Genomic DNA, 16,610 nt, shown 5'->3' on the forward strand with positions numbered 1-16,610 from the left:
GCGACGATCTGTGGATGACTCAGGTTTTCGAAGACCCCTCCTCCGCCGGATGCTGTCTTGGTTTTTTCTCAAGGCAGCCGTGGTGTCTTCGACCAGAGACAACTATACTATCAGTTCTTGTACTGTTTTTATGGGGCTTACTCACTTTTAAGCTCGAACCGCCGTTTGATAATGAGGGGAATTGTCTAAGGGACTGACGATTTTTATGGGACTTGGGGAAATTCGGAGCTGTGGAGGAATAATATGGGTTGGGTTCCATTTTGGGGACGCAAACTACCTAAGTATTGTGTGATTTTGTGTTTTACCAAATTCCTATCATAAAATATCTTATATTATTTCCAGCAAAGTAGTAAATTACTATTAAACTCTCCGCTAAATATCTACCTGCAATAATTTTGAGTATAATAATTTAGTAAACTATTAACTATGATATTTAGTACTTCCTTGCCGCAATCGATTTGCCATTAAGTACCACTATTAGTGGGCCGCCGCCCCCACCGCATTCCCTCGCAATGGCACTTGTAAATCTGCTGCCTGCACCCAAAACTCATTGCCCGTAATCGGAGCCTTGCAACCACACACCCACCGCCAAAAGTCAGCGCCCATGGAGCAGCGGGAGAGCTGCACTAATGATAGGCTAACGCTCCATCGACGATAACGCCAAATTGTGGCACACGCGCTGCCCGCCGAGCTATTTTTGGACCTCGCATGGGGAGCACTTGCAAGTGGCAGGGCGCACTGAAAAAAAGGGTTTGAGTGAATAGCTGAAGATTTTCTATTAAAATAAAAGTGTTTGTGGAGGACCTTTTCCCATTAGCCTCATGCTAGAATGTTTGAAAAACTATTTTCTCAACGGACTTCATGCACTTTTTTTGTAGTGCATGTTCAATTAGAGAGGCAAACACCTAGTAGCCACAATGTTGCAGACACTTACCTGACCACACTCACACACGCGAGTAACCGCTGAAAACAACCAAACTCACCACGCTCGCAACCTGCCCCAAGTGCCTTACGTTTTGGTGACTTACGAGTCGATACGTAAGACCCCAACGCGATATAGTAAGATAACCCACAGTGGGCGAGATCTCGTGTTTGTGGTAAAAGTAGAAAGAACAAAAAATATAGAAACTATGTATATTATATTTTTTTAGAGTTGCTTAATACCTGTTAGCAGGACAGGAAGATTTATTTCACATTCAATAATAAAATAAGCTTATTTAATTTTACATATATACATACAAAACTAATCTTGTTAATCTATTTTGAAGCCTCTTAAGTATAGTCTGGTCTAGCAGTAATATACTTAATATAAACATTTTCATCCGCCATGTTGGCCTTAGGAACTTTTTGTTCAGAACTGGGCATTTTAATGGATATGTCTACGACTATTTAATGGAAATGTATGCGACTAAGTAATATATATATCTCACCAATGTATGATTTTAAGAACCTGTTTATATGGTTTTAAAATATTTTCATCCGCCATGTTGGCCAGAAAAACTATTGGTTCAGTATATTTACTATAACTACTACTATAACTATAACTTCTAAGTACCTATTGTGGATCCCTTGTAGATAGTTAGCCCATGAGTGGCCCACTGTGCTTAGGCTTTTTGTACCTGAGCGTCTAGTCTTACGTAGCAGTCGCTCTCTCTCTCGCGTGGTCTTACGCGTCTCCCTCTCTCGCGCGACCGCTTCTTCTTGCACTTTGGCGCTGCCTTCTTCTGGCTCCGCCGTCTTTTCTGGGGCTTTTCAGTTGCCCTGCGAACGCGCTCAAGTTCAGTCGCCTCGAACTGGCCGCGGGTGAAATCCACCGTCGAGATACAAAGCAAACTTCGCTCAGCTGCGCGCGTCGCGCTTCCCTGTGCTTGTGCTGTTGTTGTTGTGGGCAACGCTTATAATATTAAACTGCCGCAGTTGCTACAACAATCGGTAATTGGAAATGCTAAACAAATCCGCGGTGATTAGGCCAAGCGAAAACGAAGCGGCGATAATTGTGCGAAGCGAATTGTGAAAGAGGCGGAAACATCGTTAGTAATACGCCAGCCAGCCAGCTAGCCAGCCAGCCAGCCAACTAGCCCACCTATGATTGCAGCTTGCCTTAAAGACTATTGATTTTCGGCGTGTCACTGTGTCAGTGTCAGTGGACAGCCCAATCCGAGAGATCCGTCTTGATTGGGGCCCCACTGTGGGCGCCACTTCGCGGCGGAGCTCTGGGTTCAGTGCCAAAGTTCTTCAGTTCGGCCAACAGCTGTCTCTCCCTATAGCACACACTTTTGGCTCCGTCTCCCTCTGCCTTGGGGTTCCTCTGGGCCCTGGATAGGGACAACACCAGCTCACACCTATTGGGGATCTGTCCCTGCGAGCAAGAGGAAGAGACGGGCCAGGCTCATAGCAAATAGTGGTAGTAAAATTGAAATAAACAAAAAGTACGAGGAAAAGAGAGATACCGAGAGAGAGGGCCCAAAACCGGAATTGTGCAAATAAATCTCGATATAAGTCGGGGTCCCAGGCTTCTTTCTTCTGCCTGGGCTCGTTCTCCGCAAGGAAGCAAATCTTCGGCGAAGATTTTGGCAAATTACGAGCTGCGAAATATTGTTTATTTTCGACCATTAGCGGAAATTGCCCCCACAGGCGATAAATGATCGAGCTTTCTTTCTCCTTTCCCATGAGTACGCTCCACAAGTACTCCCATTAAATGCATTGCCATCTGTCACCTGGTAACCCCCAAGTTATTGACAGCAAATTAGCTTCGTAGTGCTCCAAATACCAGGGCCCTAGACCTGATTGCCTTATAGTGCAGCACACTCGTAGAACCCGGCACATGACCAACTCGACTATAACTAACCCAGCCAGCACTAAAACATACTCCAGTTCTTCTGCTCCGACGTCTGCCTTCCTCTGTTTAGCATTATTTACTTTTTAATATGCAAATAAAGAGAGCTACGGAATGTATTATGGCGAAACAGAATAGGTTAATTCGGTTAGCTATCTACTGTGCAAAAAACACTGAAATAAAGGAAACGAGCAGCTGTGCGAGGGGCGGCGGGGGCGAGCAAGCCCCATTTCAACGCGGTTAGTGCGCTAAGTACGAAGTACAACACAAGAGCTTCTACTTAGCTAGAGACACAGGCAGGGCAAATTACAGTGCCTTGTGAAATTCTGCGGACTGATTTGGCAAACAGACGTGCGAAAACTCGCAACGGGAGTGGGAGAATTTAGAACGAAGATTAGAGCTAGGAAAGTAGAGTAGGGCTTAAGGCATACTGCTGCGATTTCAGGGAATATTTTAATGCTTTATGAATTTTTTAAAAAAATAATATGTTCTTTATAGAGTTATCCCAGGTGATACCATCCATTCCTAGCTGTTTTAATACACAAAACTAGCTTCGCTATGAAAACCTCCACTTTGAATTCTTCTACAATACGAGTGGTAGTAAAGTGGTAGTTTCTGCCAAGAACGGTGGCTTACTTGGCGCACCCACTGTGCCGGCTCCGTCGTAAACGTAGTTACGATTTTAATTATCTGCCGGCGTAATCTGCCAGCCGAAGTCGACCGCCTGTTGACGTGCCAACCGCGAGACACTTCAGATTTTAGCCAGGGTTTTCTGCTCCATCTTCGGCGACTTTTCACTCTTTGCTCTGGTTTTTTTCGCCCCTTCGCGCTGCATTCGCTAATCCAATTTTTTTAATTGTGCTGCCGCAAGAGGCAGGGAGCGAACACCATCCAGCACTTAGTCTTGAAGACAGGGGAAAAGGGAAAAGAGACCATCCTAAGCAGCAGGAAAAGCCCGCCATCATAGCTACATATCCCACTGTCTTCCCTCTGCCCGGCTGCCACTTCTGGGTTTATTTTTCCAGCATTTCGCTTAGTTTATGCGTTATCTCCCAGCGCTTATCTGGCTACCGAGCGGAGTCGTTGGCTGTGGCTATGCAAAGTCAAGGTGAGCTCAGGTGTGTTTTCCGCCCCTTTCTGCCTCGGCGAGGGGGTGTCTAGCCTGAGCACTGTCTTAGCCACTGACAGCTAATTATGATTCTCAACTTAATGCCAAATTAAGTCGGATGACGCGCCGTGCAGATATGATCTGTAATCGGCTTTGGCCGACATCCAGCGTCCAATTGCGTGGGAAACTGGTCTGCGGGCTTATGTAAAAAGCCCTGGCTGTTGAAAAACTCTTTCGGCTCATTAACTAACAATCGAGTCTGCAGACAAAGCGCATTAGTGAGTAATTCCCATTTATTTTTGGCATTTTCCCCTCCATTGTGCACACGAATATGTGCGATAGATGGGTGTTGTTTGGTTGGCCGATAAAGCGTTGGCCAAACAAGGAAAGTGTTGCTGCCGCTGCAACCGCACCCCGAAAAGTGGTAAAAAGTGTTGCTGGCTGTCGGTTTCTTTGGCTCTTGCTAAATGCTATTGAGGTCAGTTGCTTAGTACACGCCACCAAAGGCAAAGCACTCGCCAAACACACAGGCCTCCGCAGTTACATGCGCATCGCGTTCAGCCTGGAAAATAAACAACCCATTAGCACGAAGGTCCGAGCCGAACTAAACTTTATTGATTTATTTGCCACCCTGCCTCGGTTTTTCTTCTCACTTTCATTGACATAGATTTCGACTGAATATTCTTCGCAAAGCCAGTGTTCTCTAGCATTGACATATTGCACTCAACATATTTGCACTCAAACTTGATGGCTCGTTTCTGGGTCAAGGGCTGCAAAACATTGGCATTATATGGATAATTCTAGGGAACAAGAAGAGCGAAAAATGATTAAAGGCCCCATTACTAACAAAGTTTTTTCAATGCTTTTGTCTAGGAATAAAAGGCCATGTAACAAACCATTAAAGTAACAGAAATAGCAAATGAAATAGGTAACATTATTTTTAAGGTTTCGAAATTTTCTTTTTTTCACAAATTACAACTGAATATTTTTTAATACATTGAGAAGATAAAACTAAGGAGTTACCTATCGCTAGCAGCCATCAGACCTTCTCTTTCCATTAAAAAGCTGTCAGTTTTAGCTGCACTAAACCAACGTTCCCATGTAAATCAAACACTGCATTTTCCCTTTGCTTTTAGGACCCAACTCAATTGCTTTTCGCCCCCGTAGCATTTCCCCAGCTCTAATGAAGTGATAACTTTTCGTTGGGCGGGCTTATCAGCGAGGTTCAACAAATTTTCAGTGATTTTTATCACTGGCTCAAGACCCATCTCAATGGCTCTGAATGGTGCCCATAAAATCCAATGTTCGTTCGCGGCTGGTGCACCCGTGTGGCATGGCATCCGAAGGGTTCATAAAATGCAAAGTGGTTTGATTGTGCGCTCATAAAAAGTTTACGGCAAGAAAAATGTCTATAAAAGCAATTAACAGAAACAAGCTGGACTCGTGTAAGTCCGATTTTCTGCCTCTGGATCAGGGGTCTTTTGTAAGGGATCGTTTTGCCTTGAATTGATTTGCTTTGGCTGCAGGTTGCGGGGAAGCAATTTGCGGTTTTGTATCTCGCAGAATGTTTATAAATAAAACAGTGATTGCAGCACCGCGTTCAGGTTATTGGGAAATATAACGACCTTGATGGAGATTGTGTTGTAAGTTGCGGGAGGCGGACCTCAGCTCTTTGTACATTTATTCCAGCCAAACCATAATAAGGCGGCATTTGAAATTGCATTTCGAATCAATCAACCCCAACTTGACCTTGCCCCGTCGCCACAAGCCCCATAATTTAACACTCAAACTAAGTTTGGGCCTGGAACGGCAGGCGGGCACTCCCCCAAAACCCCAAGATAACCGAAAAACCATCATTTATCAAGCGTGTGCAACATTTAAACGGGATGGCTGCATAAAATCTGCATAAAATTAATGCGGGGACTGTTGATTTTTCACTCCTCCTTTTCGATAAATTTATACTCGCCTGCAACGTGAGTGGTCAATGTGATTTACGCTGGAAAATGCAAGGCTCCTCGTCTACCTGTCTTGGCAGATGCAATCGGCAAGCAAATGAAAAAACCCAAAATAAAAAATACGTATGTTCAAATACAAAAATTTGTGTGTAAGCAATTTATCATGGCTAAAGTGAAAACACGTCCGAAGACGAAGAAGAAGATGCCGAGATAAAGCGCATTGTTTATTAGACTATAAAATGATGGCTGAGACGAGGCTTGGCGTCGCTCATTAGGCCGAGAAATGACGAGAAATCAAATAGGAGCCGGAGCTGTCGCTTTAATATTGTTATTCAAATGGGCTGAGCTGTTGAGTGAAAAGCGCTCGTAAAGAAAATTGGGCACAAGCCATGACTAAACACGTTGGGCACACAGCCGCGGCTATTTGCCTCCATTCATCATCAGCTGGGCAGAACATCAGGGCAAACATCCGTCGCACGGGGCGTATGATTAACGTTTCAGCGGGGCTTCGGTTTTGTCATGGCATAAATCTCTGGAACTGGGCCTTCGATTCCCCGAACCCTATCTGGTCCAACAAATTAATTAGCTCATCTTACGAAACCCATCGAAATTCTCTTAAAATTCCAATGCATCAGCTTTAGCTCGTGTTAAATCAAATGTAGAAGCGAAAGATTCCAAAAATTCATTTCGACTCTAAAGTCAACATAAAAATAACATAGAAATATCGAAATTTTTTAAGTGTTTGACCCGGATTCGAGCCGAAAATTGTCGCAGCCGAGAGCAGAGGACGCCGAAACTGGGCCACTTACACTCTGCACAGCTCTCGGTTCCTCTCTCCCTTTTGGCCAAAAAGTATTTTAACTTTATTATTATTATGATTGTTGTTGCCATTTGTTGTCATTCGCATTGCATAACCATCAAAATCGTGGCCAAGTGGCTTCGCTGCACTCAAAATATTAGTCACGCACTCACACAGACCAGCAAATTAGTAGAGCAAATGAAAATCCACATAAAAGATATATGTACGATCTATCTGTATAAATATATCTGAGGAGTATTGTGTGTATTTCGGTCTGCAGATATTTTGTAAGAATTCATGTCGCCTGCATTTCGAAAATAACCGCAAGATGGAAATGGACCTGTGAACCGGGCCACATCGCTATATGACACATGCGCGTGTAAGGGACCCGATAAGGGTGATCTGTCAAACTGACAGAATGTTCAACACGAGGATTCTGTCATTTGTTGCGTCAGAGCGCAGGGAAAACTCACGTTCGAGATGCATTCCTTTCAGGTAGATCAGAAGATGCCTTCGATAGCGCGTAATTTGGGCAAGAGAGGTCTCTCAGCGACTTTCCCACGTAACACATGGAACACTTATCTGACTAAATGAGGCACATAAATTATAAAACAGCTCACATTACGTTCGCAGGAGTGGGGCCTTTATCTAGGCAGTTATCTGGAGTTTACAATGCTAATTTCTAAGATGTTTTCTTCTGATCCCCAGAAAGGGAGTGTTAATTGGAGGCAGGTGTTATGTGTACAGGAGGCTTGACCAATTAATAAAATGCAGATTTTGGTTAGTAATACGTAGATCTAGATAATCCCACAAATGACCTACAACATTTTCCAATCTGTGAGAATGTTTTTCCAATTTATTCTTTGGCTTCCACTCTATTATTGGGCCTGACCCGTTTCCATAAATCTTTCTCTGACACTTTCATCTTCTTTTCTCTTGCGCAGCGCACAGGCATAATTTAAATTTCTTGTATTTATTTTCCTTAAATCACTTTCCTCCGTCGAGTGGCTACCGTTTCGGTGCATTTTCCCAGCACACTCGACCACTTCTGAGTTGACCCCGATCCCGGCTTTTTCCAACTCTTTGCCATGGGCAATTAACATATTGACACTTACGAATGGCACGGCTCCAGATGGTAAGCTGGGAATTTTCCAGATGAACACGCCACGGGCGATTTCCTGGTCTTAGTAGTGTCGCCTCTCCATTTCCGTTCTGCGGGGCTTACGACAATTACAGGCGGCCAAAGGCGATTTGCCGGCATTGTTATAATTAACTGTGAAGCACCACCTTCCATAATGAGTTGGCATTCTTTCGACTTGGGCCTCGGCGGCCAGCCGTTGCATACGAAATAAGCTGGGCTTCTGGCCAGTGTCCAGCCTAAGAATTCAATAAATCAAGCGCACACGCACATTGTAGCGCGGTATGCACGTGAGTCTGCCGTCCGCCGATCTATGGTATTTGGGATTGGGCACCATAGCCCCCGATCTCGGGCTCGTTCTGGCCGCCAGTCTTTCTTCTCGACCCTCCTAATGTGCTCCAGTGTTTTCCTCAAACATTTAACCGTTTCCAGCACAAACGTGACACAATTTTCTGTCTCTGTGCGGCTCAAACTTGTTTCGGGACCTATTACACTGGGCTACAAGGTTGTAGGAATTTTTAAGGGAATTTTTCAGAGTTTTTATAGTTTAAGGTGCTTGCTGAACAAAATTTATCTTAAGGCAAAATCATATGACAGAAATGCATATTATTTTCCCAACAACTACAGACTTTGTTCTTCAACAGTATAATTTATTTGAAAGTTAAGAGGCTTTTAGGTAAGGAAAAGAGTACAACAAAATATATTAAAACAAGTTCTTGATAAGTAATTTTAACTATTAGATATTTCGTGCTGATCAGTGTTCAGTTTAGCTCTGCAGTTCAGTTTGAAATCCATTCCCAGTCTCAGTCCCTGTGCCCAGGCCAATCTTCGTTGTTTGCCGAGTTTTTTATTGGCAGCTGAAATTATTTTTAAATGCAGTCGCTTAACAATTTTATGTGTTGCAGTCTGTTAGCCAGTCCGCCTGTCAGTCACTCAGTCATTCAGTCAAGGGGTCAAACAACTTTTCTGATGATTGCCGGGGAACCCCAACCTTTCCGAAGCCACGCTCAAATTAATTGTTTACTTGCTCTGGGGTCTTGGAAAACGCATTTGGATTCGTTTTCTCCGGCACTCCGTTCCCGGCGTGACAAATCGTCTTGGAATGTGGAACTGTTTCCATAAGCCCATTCTCACATGGGCATATACCACATGTATTCCTTTATTTTCTTGAATTTGTGTGGCCAAATATTTGCTGCTCAGCGAGGCATGGCCACCGCCAAAGTGGGAAGCTTCTTCAGCTGGCTTCCTCTTTTTTGCGCATTCTGCGAACCCATTGAACCTATCTGGGTTTATGTCTTTATTAAGTAAGCGATAAGTATCGCGAGTGCCTAGTTGATACGCACTTCAGGGGTGACCGAAACAGGCATTCGGATTGTTCAGTTCGATGTTGACTAGCTGATAAGTTGACTAACCGCTAAAGCTACAAGCTCACTAAATTGAATTGTTTGGCTAAGAGTGAACTTGAAATCGATCAAGTGTCACGTGTAACATATCTAGATGGTAGTGCAATATTTAAGAGGGTTAAATAATAAGTCTGGAAAAAACAGAACGACTTCTTGAATTTCTCATGAAGGGTAGCTTCTTAAAAGATACATTTAACGATAAATGGTTGAGCCAATTTCATAATTTCTTAGGAAATGAAAATATTTGGGTTTTTTCAGACCAGTCAGACCAGTTCTTATTAGGAAGTCGAATGACTCGTTTACAGAAGAATTATATACATATATTGCATTTAAGAGTATTTTGTTCTCAATAATACATCTTTACATTCAATAGTATGTGTTTCTTGACAATGAAATCAATAGTTCTACCTTACAATTTTTAAGAGCTATTTTTATTTTTTAGCTTCCTTAAGACCTGCACCGCATCAATGTCAATGCTCCGCTGGGATCGTCGTGATCATCTGGCGCTATTTAGTGGATCATGGGGAAACTGCCGTGGGTTCGACTACTGCACAGTAGCTGTCAATTAGGCGTCTTTGGGAAATTGTTAAGTTATTAGCCATCGTGGCAAGGAAAATTTGCATAATTGATGGAATAAAAAGTGAAGAAGCAGCGGCTCCTCGAGCTGTTGCAGCATGGGCATGGGCAGTCGGGGCATCCGAGGGGTGGCAGTGGGGGTGCAGCCAGTAAACGACCACAAGGCAGTAAAAAGTGAAAGTTCATTTAAGCAAGTCAAGGCGAGTAGAGCCAAGAAAAAAACCAAGAAAAAGTAAAGAGGAGACCAGCGCGCCAGCTTAAAAGAGTTTCCTTGAGCCAGCGGGCGGGTTTCATTACCTGCCAGTTGTTACTGTAGCTGACTTTTGTTGCCTGGTTTTTTTGGTTTTCTTTGTGTTTCGTTGGGGGTGCCGCGGCTGCCAAATTGCGCGACTGACTGCAGCATTTGCATAAATTATTTACACGTTAATATGGCCAACATTGGCCGTCCGGGGCGCCATTGTCGTAATTTGTAACTAAATATGCCGCTGTTGGCCAGCCAGCCAGCGCTTACAATGGCTCCTAGTTTTCCATAATATTTATTTAATTTCATTAATTTTCTGCACGTCGCCGGCAATGAGGAAGCCATAGACGAGCTGATGGCCGCTTAGCTTTTCGACATGGCCGAAACCCTTTTTTGGCCGACAGGAATACGTTTCGTATGCGTGAAAGTAAAATCTTTTCTCCGGCGGCCGCACTTCATTTTAAGTTTCAAAAATGAAACCAAAAGGCGCCCACCTCTGGACTTTGGCATGTTGAGAACAAGTTGTTGCCGGTTGGTTGGTATTATGGGTAGTTTGGCTTTTTTCCTTTTCGTTCCCAGGTTTGGCCGGTTCTTTCCTGTATTTCGACACACCTGCCGGCTGCCGAGGCGAAAAAGGAAGCCCGGCAAGGTCCGTCTTTCTTCCAGGCCCCTGCCTTTCAATTAAGCCCCAGCTCTTTGTTGGCAACTTCCTTTCGGGAACCCACCTGAAAACACCTCGCTCGAACGCTTAATGACTCGACTTCATTTCATCTCGCATTCCGTAGAATCGGGCATTCGAGCCCCGGTCTTTGGAACAGCTGTTTGCGTTTACACAATATTCTGGCCTTTTGTTTTCCCTTTGTTAACCGCTTTTATTAGCCTTTTTATGGCTTTCGTTTTGTGTTTTTGTTATTTGGTTTTTTTCTTCTCTGTATTCACTTGGAATTGCCGTTCGCCGTGGCTTCGCAATGAATTATTGCAATTAAGCGCGCTTTTTGTGGCTTTTTAAAAGCCGCCACTTCGGGCATCTGTGAAAAATGTGTTGAGTTAGTTGCTAAAATACCAAATAATTACATGTTGTGTGCTACAAATTGCAAAGTAACTTATTGCCAAATGGCAGCCCCCGAGAATCTGTTAAGTGAAAAATGATCGGAGTGGTATTTATTAATTGGTCCCAGGGCAAAGGAAACCTAAAAGATGAAATGGTGTTAGGTAAAGGCCCTCTCTAGCGGTTATAAGAGTAGTATTTTCCCCCATAAAAATGCATTCATTCGTATTCCAAAGAGTGTAAAAACTGAACTTTATCTAATGAGTAGGCTATGAATCCAACTAATTGCGAGATAATTGTTTTTCTCTTCCGCGCACTCATTAAAGTACTTTCTAAAGTGCGGCCATCTCATCTCGTTTCGAGCCATTTCCCGGCGCTCTTCGGACCTCCGGCGAGTTCAATGTCAGTCAGTGTGCGACAAGTGTTCGAGCCGAGTCTTCAAGACCAAGTTCCAAGTCCAAGTCCGACTTCAAGAGCAGCTCCGGCGGCCAACGGAGTCCATTTGAGTCACGTTATGAGCAATTATGCGCTGCTTTCGGCGGGGGCTGGGGGGCAGAACCACGGCTCTGGCTACCGACCACTCGAGAACCTCGTTAACAGACCCTCCCGACCATAAACCCAGACCGCAGGGCCCCTGCTCCCCTGCATATTTGCATAAACAGCGCACATAACGTCTGGCATTTAGCGGTACCTCGGGGAAATAGGCATAGCGGGCCCAAGACGTCGCCTTCTTGATATTTGTGGCTTGATTTCGTTTCGATTCGAGGCAGTGCCCTGCATGTTGATTCGGCTTTTTCAACTGACATTGAATTGAAAGTTACACAACAGCCCCGCGCCAAAGAGCCGTCATATCCAAGGCTTGTTTTCTGTCGTCCAACCAGAAACCCAAAGACAAATATTTACACAAATGAGGAGAAAAGCGGGCGATGCGATCCGGTTCGGCATAGCAATTATGCTATCGCTATCTGGGGGACAGGGGGCAGGGGAATGGGTTACCAGTGGGCGTGGCATGCCGACAATTTGCAATATTTAGCATAAAGTTGCGCAACATGCGTGTGTACAATTATGCAACAATTTTTTCATCCGCTCTGGGGCTTGGCCCGCGGAGCCATAAAAATCAAAATTAAGGCAAATTGCAAGCAAACTGAAAGAGCAATACAAACCGCAAGCCAAATCCAACATGCCAAAAATCCATTTCAGTTTTTCGGCTCAAGTGAAAATGTAAATAAATAAGCTGGAGAAAATCGCGCAGAGTAAATAGACCCGAATTAAGTGAGACAAATGTGCAAAAGTGATTGAAAGCCGCGTCCAAAATGATTGTGAAAATGGAGCCCGACGAGCTGATCACGTTCCGTGTGCAGTATCTGGTGGATAGCGATCCGCTCTCGGCCTGCACTGCCTTCCCGATCCCGGTGCGGGCGCCCACCTACGCCTTCGCCACCACCATGCCGCTGGCCAACCAGCTGGGCACCATCCTGCGGCTGCTCAATGCACCCCAAAGCGTAAGACATTCCATTTGTACACTGAAAAAATAGTTCATAATAATATAAGTAATTTATTCTGTTAGCTAATAAGTATAAAATATATCTATATGCTCTACTATATATATCATCTATAATAAATATTATTAATTAATTTGGGATCCTAAGAGTGGCCTCTAATTTTTAAAGAAAAGTATTCTAGGTACTATAAATTAGAATCTTAAAGTAGTATAATTTATTATTAAACACTATCTCATTTATCCCGCAAGGCAATGTATCTTCCACTCTTGACTTTCTACATTAACCGGTCAACCAAATAACGTTTTTAACCCCTTTCTTTCTCGGTATTAACTGGCTTAGCTTATCTTTTGGCCGCTTATCACTGACTAAATCTTTCAGCCGAAAAATCTTTTGTTTTGCAGAATTAACCAAGCCATACGCATACAAATATGAAAAGGCATTAACTCTTTTACTGCGCATTAACGAGATACTTTTTGTATACATTAAGAGGTGGATAGCAGCATTATCACGATCAAGATTTGTATTTAGGTAGTTTTTATATTCTACAAAGATGTTGAAGATTTTGCGAAATTAAAAATGTATTTTTATGTCATGACGACAACTCTTGGCAATCAGCAAACTACTGATACAACTTTTGATTAGTTCAAACTGCTAACAGTTGGCTAAAAAAGTGCTAACTGGCATTCTGTATTGTTATATTATTAAAGAGGTTTTTTGTATTTATAAATACATTTTATATTTTGTATATTGTTGCTGTTTCTCCCCTTAAAAATTAGGCGAATTTTATAGTGCTCATTTTATATTTATTCTATATAAACCAAAAGTATAATTTAAATTTCGCATATTTTAGTGAGGTTTTTGCGGCTCCACTCAACAATTTGCATAGCGTGTTTAGACGCATTTATCGTTCTATATCGCTTCCACATTTCCCATAAAATAAACGAATAAAAGAATCACAAATCGTTCAACACGAGCAAAAATGAGCCATTCTCCCCAGGCAAAAAACACGAAAAAGTAAACAGAATCCACAATTGATTTATTTGAGAAAATTTCGCATGAAAGCCAAAGATTTAACTTTTGCCACAAAACGGAGAGGAAAAAGAACCAAAAATTGGTCAAAAGGGTTGGCAAGGGCAGGAAATAAGTCAATTGAAACGGAATAAGTTTTATTTGCGGCCAGCTGAGTGAGCGTTGAGTTGGAAAAGCCACAAGTGAAACAAATAGATGGAAAGTTTTCGGATGGTAAATTGTAATTGGTCAATAATGGGGGGGAAAGTTTCCAGGAAACTAAAGCAGAGTGTTTAGCATGTTCTTGGCCATTCCACATAGTAGATAGTACTATTACAATATTTTATTGTCTGCCAAGCGATTTGAGCAAATGATGCATGCCAAGGCAATGACCCTTCTGCTGCTCCTCTCTCCGGGAGCGTCCAGCCAGAAGACAATGGCAGATGCAGCTCGGAACCGGAGGCTCTGGGCTCTGGCGAGGGCTTGGCTTCGGTGGGCTAAGCCGGGATCCGGCCCCACTCGATCCACTAGATCCACTCTGGGGGAAGAGCTCTGGCCCCGGGGCCGGGCTAACTTATTGCTATCGCACAATCTGTGGCAACTAATAGGAAGTTGGAGCGAAGAACTGCAACTTCTTGGAGCGCATTGTGAAAGCCAGGGCCAGCTAGTCGGCTAGCCAGCAATTATCTAAGCCTGCCATTGTTTGGGCCTGACTTTGACTAATTTGCAAAAAAGCAAAGAGCCACTAAGGAGCATCGAACAGCCCCATTCCCTGCCTGTCCTGTCATCTGTCATCCAGTCGGGAGTGGAAAGTGGGGAGTCGGGAGTGCGCAGTCGGTGGAGCCGCAAGGATACGTAAATCTTGACAAGCGGCGGCTATAAATTCTAATGAGCAAATCGCAAAAGGAAGTTCTACCCCGGCCCAGGATGTTGTCGTCGAGGCCAGATTTATGTGGCAGGCAGTTGCAGATGTGGCAGGCCGGCGGACCAGGCCGCAGACCAGTGGCAGCTGTAAATGCCATTTGTCCAATTAGTCAGCGCACTGAACTGGGCTTCTGCTCCCCTGCAACTTGTTAAATTTAGCGCATTACAATAGATTCATAAATTTTCGCCGCGCCGATCACTAATCTCCAATGCCAATCGTCGACGTCTCGATGACATCAGACATCAGGCCAGCGGACCAGGCAGATTGAGAGCCAGCCAAGTTAAAAATATAAATAATCATTGCCGGCTAATAAAACGACGCGAGACTCAATATAGCTCCACAGGGTATACGAGTTATGCGAAGAAAAAGTGACCCAAAGTTGTGTTTTTATAAGATCTTATTCACCTAAGTTGGTGTTTATAATATATCCATAAGATATCCTGTCTGATGTGAAGATATCTTAGTTTGTTGTTAGGAAATATTTGATTACTGTACTTAACTTACAATATTTGCAGTTGTAGAGCATGAACCGTTCGGCAATCCAGCAGATACTTTGCTCCACTTTGTTTTGATTTCCATTTGAATGTTATTCTTTTTGCCAATTATTTTTGTAGCTTTGCTTTCGCATGGGGCACCTCAGCCAAATAAAAATAAAAAACACAATCCTCGTTGAATTAGATAAGCATACAGGGCGAACTTCCAATCAATTGAAACCAAACAAAGGCAGATAAAAGTTAAAAAAAAAGCAAAGTGAAAAGCCACAGCAATCAAATTGAAATTGTAACAAAAACTAATTTAATTAATTGTAGTAATCGTTTTGTTTACGGCATTGCGTCACTTACATGTGTCACTCACACGACCGGCAATGTCTAAATTCAGAGCCAATCAAATTAGCTGGGGTCAGCTTGTCCGCTTGGCTGAGCCGGGGAATTTTCCACTATCCATTTTGCAATTTACCCACGTTGATCAAATATTTGAGCCACGTTGACACTTACGCATCTCTGGCTATTTGCAAATATAATTCGCACAAGACGTCCGCTCTTCTGTGAAGTTTTTAAGTTCAATTAGCAGAGCCGTCCATCAGATTTGCGGTCAGCCGAGGGTCAATCAACTTTGATTGATGTGAAAGCAAGAGTGTTAGTCACCTGAATCAGCACACAAAACAAGGTCAGGCGTTTGTGGTTCCCTCTTAAATTGTTTTTAGATTGCCAGCGACCCCTGATCCTATCAACTAAATGACACGCTGATTAATTTATCAAATAGTTATAAACTCCGGAGATATAGATAGTAAAAATGTGTCAGGCAGTCATTGCTGATTATAAATTACCTTCATTATTTTATATACGTTTTATATACTTAGCTCGCGAATCCAATTAAAATTCCTGTGTAATTTGACTCCCCTTTTGTGGTTGTGGAAATGTGATAAATTAATTAAAATTAATTTGGAATTTGTCATGTCCATCAATAATTTATTTCAGCGACGCTTAGCCAGCTGTCAATAATCTGAAAATATATATTTCTCCGCCCCACCATATTTGATTTTTCGCTAGATTTTGCTTTGCTTTTTTGCATTTTCTCCTCGTCGAATTTTATGCTCGTCGCCTTAACTGTGTCAATAGCCACATTTATGTGTTTGGCAAAAATCACTTTGATTAAAAATCTTGTCATGCTTCAGTCAAAGAGGAAAAAATCAAAAAAGCCACCGATACCGAATTTGCATAGAGCTGCGAATGAATGAATGAATACGAGTGTGAGCCACGAGGGGGAACATAAATAAATCATAAAAGCGAGCCGGAATGGATTTGGTTTTGGCCAATGTTTGCTTTGATTTTAATTGCCCGTTGGCTTATGTAAAGAGGCGGTTTATAAATACCGACTAAGCACGCATTTGACACATAATTTGAATGTGCATTTTCAGCCTTGTTTGCCCAAATGACGGACCAACTTGGTCTAGAAAGTTTTTCTCTGCCTAAATGCTGAATCAACATGCGGAAGTTTTGACCCGGAAAGTCGAGAGCTCTCTTTTTGATAAGAAATCGTGACTCGCCAGACAGCGTGGTACTTTGGAAAA

General features: G+C 43.1%; 1 protein-coding gene across 8 annotated transcripts in view; it reads left to right on the top strand.

Moving 5' to 3' along the window:
* The window catches only part of LOC108029333 (FH1/FH2 domain-containing protein 3), a 41,382-nt gene that overhangs the window by 12,206 nt on the left and 12,566 nt on the right, over positions 1–16,610 (top strand). For 3 of the 8 annotated variants that reach the window (XR_001768439.3, XM_017101553.3, XM_017101569.3), the window contains exons 1-2: positions 1,768–2,030; positions 12,305–12,606. The exons of 4 other annotated variants lie outside the window; for them this stretch is intronic. Coding sequence is in view for 3 of the 4 variants with exons in the window: in XM_017101553.3 (XP_016957042.1) it covers positions 12,418–12,606 (189 nt within the window). In the remaining variant the exon portion in view is untranslated. Of the gene's footprint in view, positions 1–1,767; positions 2,031–12,304; positions 12,607–16,610 lie in introns of those variants that run through there. One more of the 8 variants, XM_050886761.1, reaches the window with a different exon arrangement.

The sequence above is a fragment of the Drosophila biarmipes genome, chromosome 3L, assembly GCF_025231255.1.
Source record: "Drosophila biarmipes strain raj3 chromosome 3L, RU_DBia_V1.1, whole genome shotgun sequence".
NCBI lineage: Eukaryota > Metazoa > Arthropoda > Insecta > Diptera > Drosophilidae > Drosophila > Drosophila biarmipes.